The 12,390-nt window shown below is 58.9% G+C and overlaps 1 protein-coding gene across 1 annotated transcript; it reads right to left on the bottom strand.

The window, feature by feature from the left end:
* Nucleotides 1–433: 433 nt before the first annotated feature.
* Nucleotides 434–1,408, bottom strand: LOC137159128 (probable G-protein coupled receptor 132). Its single transcript, XM_067557333.1, has one exon. The coding sequence runs from the start codon at nt 1,406–1,408 to the stop codon at nt 434–436; it is 975 nt and encodes a 324-aa protein (XP_067413434.1).
* Nucleotides 1,409–12,390: the final 10,982 nt, after the last annotated feature.

The raw sequence follows: 12,390 nt of genomic DNA, 5'->3' as shown, positions 1-12,390 counted from the left end.
GAGGATCCCCCAGCTTTGCCAGATGTTTCCCCTGTCTTCATTTACCCCCATCGCTCCCCCTAAATAATCCTTCACCCCCTTCGGAACACCGCCCGTCCAGTACCCCGTTCTCTGCAGGGCTCCCCCCAAATCCCGCACAGCACCTGGGACCCCAGCAAGCGAGGGCGACTGCTCCAGGGTGGGTTGCCTCTGCCGCTGAGCGTCATCTCCCCACGACGCCCCCGTCTCTGCAGCTTCATTGGCAAGCCACCTAATCTACCCCTCAGCTGCTGCTGGGCCTCCTGCCCCTCCCCTTGGGCCTTTGGGATCCCCCCACGGATCCAGCTACCCCTCGGGCATCCCCACTCCAGGTCTGTCTCCCCGATGTTCCTAAGCCGGTAGCTCCCTGTTCTGGTGCCATCAGGGATCCCCCATCCAGCCTCTCTAGCCACGGTCACAAGGCCAGAGAGGTGGCGGTGCCGGATGCCGGGGAGCGGGTGCATGCCACACAGCCAAACGCCTTCCTCAGGTCGCCCTTGATGCTGTCGCTCACGAGGGCGTAGAGGACAGGGTCCAGGGCGCTGTTGAGGCTGGACAGGGCCAGGGCCAGGGAGAAGGGCAGGTGGAGCCGCCGCTCAAAGGCGCAGAGGGCGCAGCGGTCCAGCACGGTGGAGGCCACCGTCCGCACCAGCAGCAGCAGGTGGTAGGGGGCGAAGCAGAGCAGGAAGATGGCGATCACGCCCAGGGAGAGTCGCTTCACCTTGGCCTTCTGCCAGCCCACCAGCGAGCTGCTGGCCCGCACCCCCTGGAAGATCTTGAGGTAGGAGACCCCCAGGATGACCAAGGGCAGGGCAAAGCCGGCGGCCACCCGGAAGTAGTTGAAGCGGGCCACGCCGGGCTGCAGCGGGTAGCTGTCATAGCAGGAGGCGCTGGACAGGTCCTGGGAGTGCAGCGAGACGCCCAGGTGGAAAATGAAAACCAGGAGGGCCACCAGGGCGCTGGCGGTGGCGGCCGCGCGGCGGCTCCGCAGCCCCAGGGAGCGCAGCGGGTGAGCCACGGCCAGGTAGCGCTCCAGGGAGATGAGGCAGAGGAGCAGGACGCTGACGTACATGTTGGAGTAGAAGACGAAGCCGGCGGCGTGGCAGGCCAGGCGGCTCAGGGGCCAGTGGTGCTCATGCCACACGTATAGCACCCACAGCGGGAGGGTGAGCAGGTAGAGCAGGTCAGAGGCAGCCAGGCCCAGCAGATAGACGGCCAGCACGTTGCCCAGCCGGACCTGCTGCACGATGGGCCACAGGGTCAGCGCGTTGGTGGCCAGGCCCAGCAGGAAGACGCCCCCGTAGAGAGAGACCACGAGCTCCTGGCCGGTCCGGAAATCCACCCCGCAGCGTGACGCGTTGAACGGGCAGGGGGTGCTGGCGTTCTGCATGGCGCCGGGGTGCTGCGAAGGGAGAGCAAGGTTAGCAGCGGGAGATCCCCTGGCCCCCGATCAACAGGGTCTTTAGCGCACACGTGCCCTGCACGCAGCGCAGCACTCGTCCCCTCCAGCAGGGGGCAGCTGGGACACACACACACACACACACACACAGACACAGAGAGCCCTGATTCCTGCCTGGTCTCCCTCTCTCACACACACACACAGCAGGGCTCATCCCTTCCAGCAGGGTCACACTCACACACACCCGCCAGCTGGGGCTAGTGCACACACACACACACACACACACACACAGAGTGCCCTGATTCCTGCCTGCTCTCTCTCACACACAGCTACATGGAGCAGGGCTCGTCCGCTTCAGCAAGGGGGTAGCAAACACACACACACAAACACACACACACACACCAGGCTGGGGGGAGGGCCAGGATTTATTCCATCCACCAGGAGGTAGCAGACAAACACACCAGGGCTCATCTCCAGCAGGGGTCAGCACACACAAACACACACACACGCGCGCACTGACTGGCTGTCCTTTCCCACTGGCACTGCCTCCTGGGGGAGAGCAGCCAATCAGCACATCATCAGCCCCGGCAGACGGTTCCCCCTCCCCACCGTACAGAAGTTTTTGGGTGGGGGAGGGAGGCACAGGGATTGTGGGTGGCCCTGCTGCTTCCTCCCCCCCACCATCCCTGCAACAAGCCATCCCTGCCCCTTTCCTCCAGGCCTAGGGGGGAGGCGGGTGAAGAGCCTCCACAATTGCTGAGCGAGCAGAGGTGTGGCTGGGTACAGATGTGGGGCTGGGGTCAGAATTGACGTAGGGCTGGGGGGCAAGGGGCAAGGGGCAGATGTGGGGCTGGGGGCAGACTAGACGTGGGTCTGAGAGGCAGAATTGACATGGGATGGGGGCAAGGAGCAGAATGGGGCTGAGGGCAGAATTGAAATGGGCTGGGGCAGAAGTAAAGCAAGGGCTGGGAGCAGAAAATGAACGGACACGGGGCAGGAGGGCGCAGAGCGCTGTGAGGCTGGGAAGATGTGCTGCTAATTGCTGGGCTCAGGAGCATGGGGTAGATGTGGGGCTGGGCAGCAGAGCATTAACTAATGGGCAAGGCTGGATTTGTGGGGGTTGTTTGCTCCCAATCACTGCACATTGGTCTCTGTCTTGCTGGGGACTGTGCGTGCACATGTGAGCACACATGCCTTAGTGTCACACACAGTGAGGAGCCAATAAGCAGCCAGGTGAGGTCTCCGTTCTCTGCTTGTAGAGCACCTGGCACGAAGGGGACCTGGGCCATGACTGCAGCCCCTGGGCACAACCATAATATACCTAAGAGTACTACAAGTGTACAGCACCTAGCACCATGGGGGCCTAGTCCACAACTGGGGCTTCTAAGCACTACCGTAATATACCTAAGAGCAATACACATGCATATCTCCTACCACCATGAGGGCTTGGGCCACGCCTGGGGCTCCTAGGTGCTACCGTGGTACAAACACCTTTTTAAACACACTCACAGGCTTTTGCTGGGCTGCCGTGCACGTTGCCGCCTGGGGCTGGCCGACTGGCAAGGCGGCATCTCCCGGGGTTTCACCCCCGAGCCCGTCGGCTGACTCTGAAAACAGCCAATCCTGCCCAGTGACATCGGCAGCCGTTCCCCAGGTCTCCCACTTCAGCATGTCCATGCATGTCGCCAGCAGGTCACGGCCCAATCCCCCCCCACCCCGCATGTGCCTCCAGCGGCTCTCGGAGCGAGCCCCGGAGCTGAGGGCGGAGAGGCACGCTGCGGCAGGCCCATTTCCTTTCCCAGCACCATGCTTCACCAGGGGCTGGTTTCCTGCCGGGGCCACCCAAGCACGAGACACGTGCGCCAGGAGCCGCAGAGAACGTGTGGGCGGCAGCCAGCGTGTGGCTGCGAGTGGGGGCTCACTGGTGGCTGCAGAGCTGCGGCTCATGGCCTCTGGGGGGGGCGCTGTGTGCACCGGGGGGGCACTGACCTCACCCGGGGGGCCAAGGTGGCAGATGCAGCTGGCAGGTTTTTTGGGGGACGGGGGCGGGGGTGTATGTAGGGAAGCAGGGGGGTGCAGTAGACCGTGCACTGGACTGGGAGTCAGGATTCTTGGGTTCTAGCCTCAGTTCTGGCAGCGGAGGGGCACGGGGGTGTAGTGGTTAGCGTGGGGGAGAGGCTGGGGAATCCAGACTCCTGGGTTCCGTTCCTAGCTTTGTCACTGCCCTGAGCCCCGTCACCTCCCCTCTCTGTGCCTCAGTTTCACCATCCGGGGCACAGGGGCGAATGGGACCAACCCACCCTTGGCCAGGGGCTGTCGCGACAGGGGAGCAGCTCTCTACCAGCCAGGTGTTGTGTGCCTGTGGCAGGGTCGCGTGGCTGTGTGTGTTGGTGCTGCACAGGGGCTGGGGGGGAGGGAAGTGAAACGTGGCATCCCTGTCGCTCGGGACGGCGGGGAACAGTGACGTGTGCTTGTGAGCCTGGGGACAGTGGGTGACACGTGTGCTGGGCGCGTGCATGGTGTGTGGAGATGGAAGTTGGAGACTTTCAGGGCCCTAGGGAGGGGTGCTGGCTCTCGGAGAAGTTGGGGGGCAAACAGCGGGCTCGTCCCATCCTGTGTCCCCATACAGCCCTGTGAGATGGGGCGCCACCTCTGTGGGCCCAAGACAAATGGGGGGGACCTTAGCACCCCCTCCCCTCCTCCCTATACCGGCCCCTATTTATCCCCCCACACGCCAGGGATACCACATGTGCCCTCTCCTCCCATTCAGAACCCCCTCCCCCAAAACCGTGCCCCCTGCAGTTTATTTACATGTGGGGCCCATGAGGGAGGGGGCATCTCGCACAGAGGGGCTCGCTGCTCACTGCCCCCCACACTCCCTCCCCTGCTGCACCAGGCAGATTCCCATGTCTCCCCCAGATGTTCACCCCTCAGGAAGCATGCCCTGCTTGGGGGCGGGGGGTTCGTACAGCCACATGCCCCAACCCTTTCGTTCCCCTTTCCCGGGACTGGTCTCTAGTGCCTGGGGAGGGGGCAGGAACATACCGAGCCGGGGGAGAGTCTCTGGAGAGCTGAATGGGAGCCGACAGCCGGGGGGGACACCGGCACTGGAACCACTCGGGGGCACAGGTGCATCCTCTGAGGATGCGAAGCAGCCGAGACAAAGGCTCCCCGCAGCTGACATTTGAGTGGCTGACAGCCCCGCCCGCCCCGCTGTCATTCGCCAGCAGGCACCTTGCCCGCCTCCTGCCCGCATTCCCATGCTAGCCATGCCAAGGAAGCATGGTCCAGAGTTTCACGTACACCAGCAAGGGGGTTTCCAAGGGCTGCGGGGGTGGCCCAGTCCTGGGTCCGCCTACCCCCTGACGTGTGCGTCTGGGGGGCAGGAAGGGCTGGCGGCGTGGGAGGTGCTGGATGATAAGTGCCCATGCCCATCACCTCTGGTCTTGGCAAGAGGAAAACACGGCTCTGTAATAACAATAACAAATGGCCAACGCACGGCCGCCCTGCACATTCGCCAAACATCACACACGGCCGCCGCACGGCCGCCGTGCACACTCGCCAGACATCACACACGGCCAACGCACGGCCGCCGTGCACACTCGCCAGACATCACACACGGCCAACGCACGGTCGCCATGCACACGCACCAGACATCACACACGGCCGTCGCACAGCCGCCCTGCACACTCGCCAAACATCACACACGGCCAACGCACGGCCGCCCTGCACACTCGCCAAACATCACACACGGCCAACGCACGGCCGCCGTGCACACTCGCCAGACATCACACACGGCCAACATACGGCCGCCGTGCACACGCACCAGACATCACACACGGCCAACGCACGGCCGCTGTGCACACTCGCCCAGCGCCCAGTATGGCCACCACACAGCTGCCCTGCACACTCGCCCAGCACGGCCAATGCACAGCCACCTTGCACGCTTGCCAAACATCACACACAGCCAAATCATGGCTGCTGTGCACACTCGCCCAGCGCCCAGCACCACCAGCGCACGGCCAACCTGCACACTCGCCCAGCATGGCCACTGCACGGCCGCCCTGCACACTCACCAAACATCACACACGGCCAATGCACAGCCACCCTCACGCAACGCCACACCCGCTCACGCACAGCCACCTCACACCACGCACACTTGCCCAACACCGTGCACGGCTGCTGCACAGTTCCCCTCGCACAGTGCACGGCCGCTGCACACACTCACCAAATGCCGCACACGGCAAATACATGGCTTCCCCACACCGCGCACCCTGCGTGACAGCCAATTCTCCTGCCCTTCCAGCCCCTGAGTAGAAATGAGGGCGCTTTCCAGTGCAGAAAGATGGTGGCCTAGTTGCAGGATGGAGGGTGGGTGGATGGATGGTGGGGGATAGAGTGTGGGTGGGCCGGGGGGAATAAATCAAATGCACAAAACACCCTCCCGTCGCCCAGGGACAAGCTGGGGCTTTGGCTGGGGCTGGGTGCTCTCCAACTCCAATGCTTGTATGTAAGGCAGGTGTGTGTGTCTGGGGGGCGGGGAAGCTGGGCCGTGGTGTGCTGGGAAGGTGGGGAGAGGCAGGGCCAGGCTGTGGAGAGCACAGGCCAAGCTGCCAAAAATGCGAAGGCAAACAGAGCAGAGCACTCAGGTCCGTGAGTGGCTCCGGGTACACGAGGGACCCGGCCTGGATCCCTGGCCCAGGAGCAGATGCTTAAGCGCAGGGTCAGCACTGGGACAGGGGCCTGGTGACCCTGGAGTCATTGGGGCAGGGGCATAAGGGGGCAGGCTGATACTGCGGGAGCTGGGCCAGGCTCGGACTGATCCCCCGTCCACCCCCCCGGAAAGTGCCCAGGGACCTCTTCTAGCCAGGGACAGCCCTTCCTGCCCCCCCTTCCCCATGGCCCCCCACTGAGCCCCCTGCACCACAGCGCCTCCTGCCAAGCCCCCACACCCTGCAGCACGGTGCCCTCTAGCGCACACCAGGGTACAGGGTCATCACTGACCCAGCGAGGCCAGGCCCCCTCCCCGCAGCGCTGAGAACAGGCCACTCGTGTCCTGGGTGGGTGGAGACAGCTCAGAAAGCCATGAGCACCAGTACTAGAAACCCCCCGAAAGTAGCGCTTCGCAAGGCAGCCGGACGTGAGTCACGCTGGGAGGGGGCGGGGGGGGTGTACAGCTAGAGAAACCAGCCCAGCTGTGCAACCCCCCGGTGACGGGCTCTGCCACCCACCGGCTGTGACTGCAGGGCTCGGCCCACCGCGCTCCCCTGCCCCGACTCCCGCAGGCCCCTGGGGCTACGCTGGCCTTGTGCTGGGGCTCCAGGGTGACCCCAGGACCTGGCTACGAAGTGTCCCCCCCCCCCCCCCCCCGCCCAGGCCTTGCTCTCGGTGATTTCCTGTTTACGTCTGACAGCCGCCGGGGATTCCCAACAGCAGAGAACTGAGAAATGGGGACAGCCCACAGCCCCCGTGTGCACTGCCCTGTGAGGGAGGTAGACAGCGGTGGAGCCAGGGGCGGGTGGGCCTGGCAATTCCAGCGTGGCTCCTGGGGTGACGCAGAGTCATTCAGCCACCCGCACCGCCGCGAGCCGGAGTTCCTCAGAAACCCACAGCTCGAAGCCGAGTGACGGTTAGCGTCAGGTTTTCACCACGTGCCCCTGCGGCCCCAGGTTCAGGGTTGGGTTTGGCCTGCTTCAAAAAAGATTTGCCTAACAAACTCTGTCGCTGCCAGGTGATGGGGGGGGTCTCTCTCTCTCTCTCTCTCTCCCCCATCTTCTATGGATGGGGAAACTGAGGCACAGAGCAAGGACGAGATTTGTTTTGGATCACACAATGCATCAAGAGAGGAGCTGAGGGATACCTCCTTTTGCTTAACCACTGGAGCCCATCCACCCCCAGCCCTCAGGAAAGAACTCAGGAGTCCTGGCTTCCGGCCCCACTTTATTCCAACCCACTAGGCCCCACTGTGACACTGTCTGGATTAGGGGGACCATTTTTTATATTATCTAAGGTCACTATGTCAAAATGACAATAATTCGGCTGGGATAGGCCCGGTCAGGTACCACTAGAGAGGTTAGAATTTGCTAAGTGCGACGCTGTTTATGTGCAGGTGTCAGATTTGTACTGGACGTTATGGCTGGGTTCGGTGAATCTATATTTCAACTCCTCCTGCATGTCTGAGCAACACCCCAGCCAGGCTGGCGGCAGCAATACACTGCTTAATGGCCTATTAAGGGAACTTAAAGGTACAATGAGCCCAAGGAAAGAACCCAGGGGGGTCACCAGGACTCGCCCAGGTGACCCTGGACTCCATCGTTTCTGTGAATTTCCATAAGCCGCATGGCAAAGGGACACAAAGGGAGCTGCTCCAGCCCCATTGCTGCTTCCTACCTCTGGCCCAACTCATCTGCAACTGCAGCTGTGAAACGAGACTGAGACCCAGCCAGGGCCCGGATGTCCACCAGAGGAACTGTGCCAGCCTGCAAACGCCACGGTTCTGGTGAGAACCTGACAGCTATGGACTTTAAAGTCATTTGTCTGTATCTGGTTGCTTTGAGCATTGTACCATCTCTCTGCTTATTTGTTTTTTTCCCTAATATAATAAACCTTTAGTTTAGTTACTAAAGGATTGCCCGGCAGCATGGCAGTTTGGGTAAGATCCAGCAAGTGGGACGCCAGCAACCACTTTCTGCCAGGCGGCGGGTTCACCCGATTCGCGGACTGGCGGTTCATCCACTGGGCCCGACTCAACTGCCTCCCGCTGACTGGGGCCATCCGCCACAGGAACCGGGACAAGCGCTGCAGAAAGTGCGGGTACAGCAACGAAACCCTGCCCCATGTCCCCTGCGGCTGCAAGCTCCACTCCCGAGCCTGGCAGCTCCGGCACAATGCGGTCCAGAGCCGACTGGTGAAGGCCGTCCTGGCCCACTGGGGCGAGGTGGCCTTGAACTCCGCCGTCCTCGGAACCGACAGCCTGCTGAGACCAGACATCGTGATCACGAACGAGGACCGGAAGAAGATCATCATGGTGGACATCACGGTCCCGTTCGAAAACCGGACCCCGGCCTTCCACGCAGCCCAAGCCCGCAAGGAGGAGAAGTACGCCCCCCTGGCCGACACCCTGAGGGCTAAGGGCTACGAGGTGCAGATCCACGCCCTGATCGTCGGAGCCCTGGGCGCCTGGGACCCCCGAAATGAGGACGTGCTGTGGGCCTGCGGTGTCAGTCAATGCTACGCCCAGCTGATGCGGCATCTCATGGTATCTGACGCAATCCGGTGGTCGAGGGACATTTACATCGAGCACATCACCGGACACAGGCAGTACCGTGAGGAGTAAGCCGGAGCGCCACCATGAGAAACTTACGGTCTGATGGACTAACTTAAATGAGGGACAACCCACTATTATGGACCTATCTTCTCCACCTGGGCACCAATGACACTGCCAAGAATGATCTTGAGCGGATCACTGCGGACTATGTGGCTCTGGGAAAAGAGATAAAGGAGTTTGAAGCGCAAGTGTTGTTCTCATCCATCCTCCCTGTTCAGGGAAAAGGCCCAGGTAGAGACTATCGCATTGCGGAAGTAAATGCGTGGTTAGGCAGGTGGTGTCGAAGAGAGGGCTTTGGATTCTTCGATCATGGAATGTTGTTCCAGGAAGAAGGATTACTAAGAAGAGACGGGATTCATCTAACAAAGACAGGGAAGAGTATCTTCGCAGACAGGCTGGCTAACCTACTGAGGAGGGCTTTAAACTAGGTTTGACGGGGGATGGAGATGTAAGCCCAAAGGTAAGTGGGGAAGAGGGACACCACAAGGAAGCAGAAGGAGGAGGGTGCAGCAGGGGAGGCCTCCCGATTCATACTGAGAAAGTAGGCCAATCAGCTACTTATCTCAAGTGCCTGTACACAAATGCAAGAAGCTTGGGAAACAAGCAGGAGGAACTGGAAGTCCTGGCACAGTCAAGAAACTACGACATGACTGGAATAACTGAGACTTGGTGGGGTAACCCACACGACTGGAGCACTGTCATGGATGGGTATAAATTGTTCAGGAAGGACAGGCAGGGGTGAAGGGGTGGAGGAGTTGCACTGTATGTAAGAGAGCACTATGATTGCTCTGAGCTCCAGTATGAAACTGAAGATAAGTCAGTTGAGTGTCTCTGGGTTAAGCTTAGAAGCAAGAACAATAAAGGTGATGTCGTGGTGGGTGTCTGTTATAGACCACCAGACCAGGAGGATGAGGTAGATGAGGCTTTCTTTACTCAACTAGGGGAAGTTGCCAGTTCACAGGACCTGGTTCTCATGGGGGACTTCACTCATCCTGACATCTGCTGGAAGAGCAATACAGCAGAGCACAAACAATCCAGGAAGTTTTTGGAGAGTGTCGCAGACAATTTCCTGGTGCAAGTGCTGGAGCAACCAACTAGGGGCCGTGCTTCTCTTGACCTGCTGCTCACAAACAGGGAAGATTTGGTAGGGGAAATAGAAGTGGGTGGCAACCTAGGCAGCAGTGACCATGAGATGGTCAAGTTCAGGATCTTGACAAAAGGAAGAAAGGAGAACAGCAGGATACAGACCATGGACTTCAGAAAAGCAGACTTTGACTCCCTCAGGGAACTGATGGGCAGGATTCCCTGGGAGGCTAATATGAGGGGGAAAGGAATCCAAGAGAGCTGGCTGTATTTTAAAGAGACTTATTGAGGGCACAGGAGCAAACCATCCCGATGTGCAGAAAGAATAGCAAATATGGTAGGCGTCCAGCTTGGCTTAACAAAGAAGTCTTTGGCGAACTTAAACACAAAAAAGAAGTTCACAAGAAGTGGAAGCTTGGTCAGATGACTAGGGAGGATTATAAAAACACTGCGCGAACATACAGGAATGAAATTAGGAAGGCCAAAGCACAATTGGAGTTGCAGCTAGCAAAGGACGTGAAAGGGAACAAGAAGGGTTTCTACAGGCATGTTGCCAACAAGAGGAAGATTAGGGAAAGTGTGGGCCCCTTAGAGAATGAGGGAGGCAACCTAGTGACAGAGGATGTGGAGAAAGCTGAGGTACTGAATGCCTTTTTTGCCTCTGTCTTCACAGACAAGATCAGCTCCCAGACTACTGTACTGGGTGGCACAGAATGGGAAGGAGGTGAACATCCCGCAGTGCTGAAGGAACAGGTCCAAGACTATTTAGAAGGATTGGACATACCCAAGTCCATGGGGCTGGATGCAATGCACCCGAGGGTGCTGAAGGAATTGGCTGAGGTGATTTCAGAGCCATTGGCTATTATCTTTGAAAGCTCGTGGCAACAGGGGGAGGGCCCTGAGGACTGGAAAAAAGCAAATATAGTGCCCATCTTCAAAAAAGGGAGGAAAGAGGATCCAGGGAACTACAGACTGGTCAGCCTCACTTCAATCCCTGGAAAAATCATGGAGCAGGTCCTCAAGAAATCAATTTTAAGGCACTTGGAAGACAAGAAGGTGATCAGGAACAGTCAACACGGATTCACCAAGGGAAAGTCATGCCTGACCACCCCTGATTGCCTTCTATGATGAGGTGACTGGCTCTGTGGATGTAGGGAAGGCGGTGGACGTGATATACCTTGACTTTAGCAAAGCTTTTGATACTGTCTCTCACAGTATTCTTCTCAGCAAGTTAAAGAAGTATGGGTTGGATGAATGGACTATAAAATGGATAGAGAACTGGCTAGAGCATAGGGCTCAACGAGTAGTGATCAATGGCTCCATGTCTAGCTGACAACCGGTCACAAGCGGAGTGCCCCAGGGGTCGGTCCTGGGGCCGGTTTTGTTCAACTTCTTCATTAATGATCTGGAAGATGGGGTGGACTGCACCCTCAGCAAGTTTGCAGATGACACTAAGTTGGGGGGAGTGGTAGATACCCTGGAAGGTAGGGATAGGATACAGAAGGACCTAAACAAACTGGAGGATTGGGCCAAAAGAAATCTAATGAGGTTCAACAAAGAAAAGTGCAAAGTCCTCCACTTAGGACAGAAGAATCCCATGCACAGCTACAGACTGGGGACCGACGAGCTATGCAGCAGTTCTGCAGAAAAGGACCTGGGGGTAACCATGGATAAAAAGCTGGATATGAGTCAGCAGTGTGCCCTGGTTGTCAAGAAGGCTAATAGCATATTGGGCTGCGTTAGGAGGGGCATTGCCAGCAGGACGCAGGAAGTGATTATTCCCCTCTATTCGGCACTGGTGAGGCCGCATTTAGAGTATTGTGTCCAGTTTTGGACCCCCCACTACAAAAAGGATGTAGACAAGCTGGAGAGAGTCCAGTGGAGGGCAACAAAAATGATTAGGGGGCTGGAGCACAGGACTTATGAGGAGAGGCTGAGGGAATTGGGCTTGTTTAGTCTGCAAAAGAGAAGAATGAGGGGGGATTTGATAGCAGCCTTTAACTACCTGAAAGGGGGTTCCAGAGAGGATGGGGCTAGGCTGTTCTCAGTGGTGGGAGATGACAGAACAAGGAGCAACGGTCTCAAGTTGCAGTTGGGGAGGTCTAGGTTGGACATTAGGAAGATGGGAGATGGGCAAAGAAAAGGGTGCCAGATGTTTTCACCCCGGGCAAGAGATGTAATTCTCCTGCGCCTTGGTCTCTTGGATGGCTGACCCCCTTCGGGTGCAATTTCCCCCTCCCCCAAAAGATTGCATCCGCAGCAGATGCCCCGCGTGGGCCGTTCCTGGCCAAAGCACTTAACGTTTGGGAAATGACAAGCAACTTAAAACGGGGGGCTTGTCGTAGGAAGGGGTGGGCACCCTTCGCCCCCAGCCATGCTCCCAGCTCCCCCATAAGGAAGAGCCTGCATGGGCACAGCAGGGGCCGGCAACCCCGTTTGCTAACTAGCCACGCCCTGCCAGGCCCAGCCACCTAGCCCCACAGTAACTGGGGAAACCTGGCACACGGAGAGCCCTTTGAGAGAGCTCACAAACTCACTCAGCACCTTACGTGGGGCCGGGGGC

Source organism: Emydura macquarii, unplaced genomic scaffold (assembly GCF_026122565.2).
Source record: "Emydura macquarii macquarii isolate MOO-44397 ecotype Brisbane River unplaced genomic scaffold, CSIRO-AGI_Emac_v2 contig_1790, whole genome shotgun sequence".
Taxonomy (NCBI): domain Eukaryota; kingdom Metazoa; phylum Chordata; order Testudines; family Chelidae; genus Emydura; species Emydura macquarii.
The sequence above is the reverse complement of the archived record's forward strand: the minus strand, read 5'-3'. Positions and strand labels throughout refer to the sequence as shown.

What these genes read in the sequence shown, in the direction of transcription:
- LOC137159128 (XM_067557333.1), bottom strand. Translation starts at nt 1,408, where the DNA reads ATGCAGAACGCCAGCACCCCCTGCCCGTTCAACGCGTCACGCTGCGGG.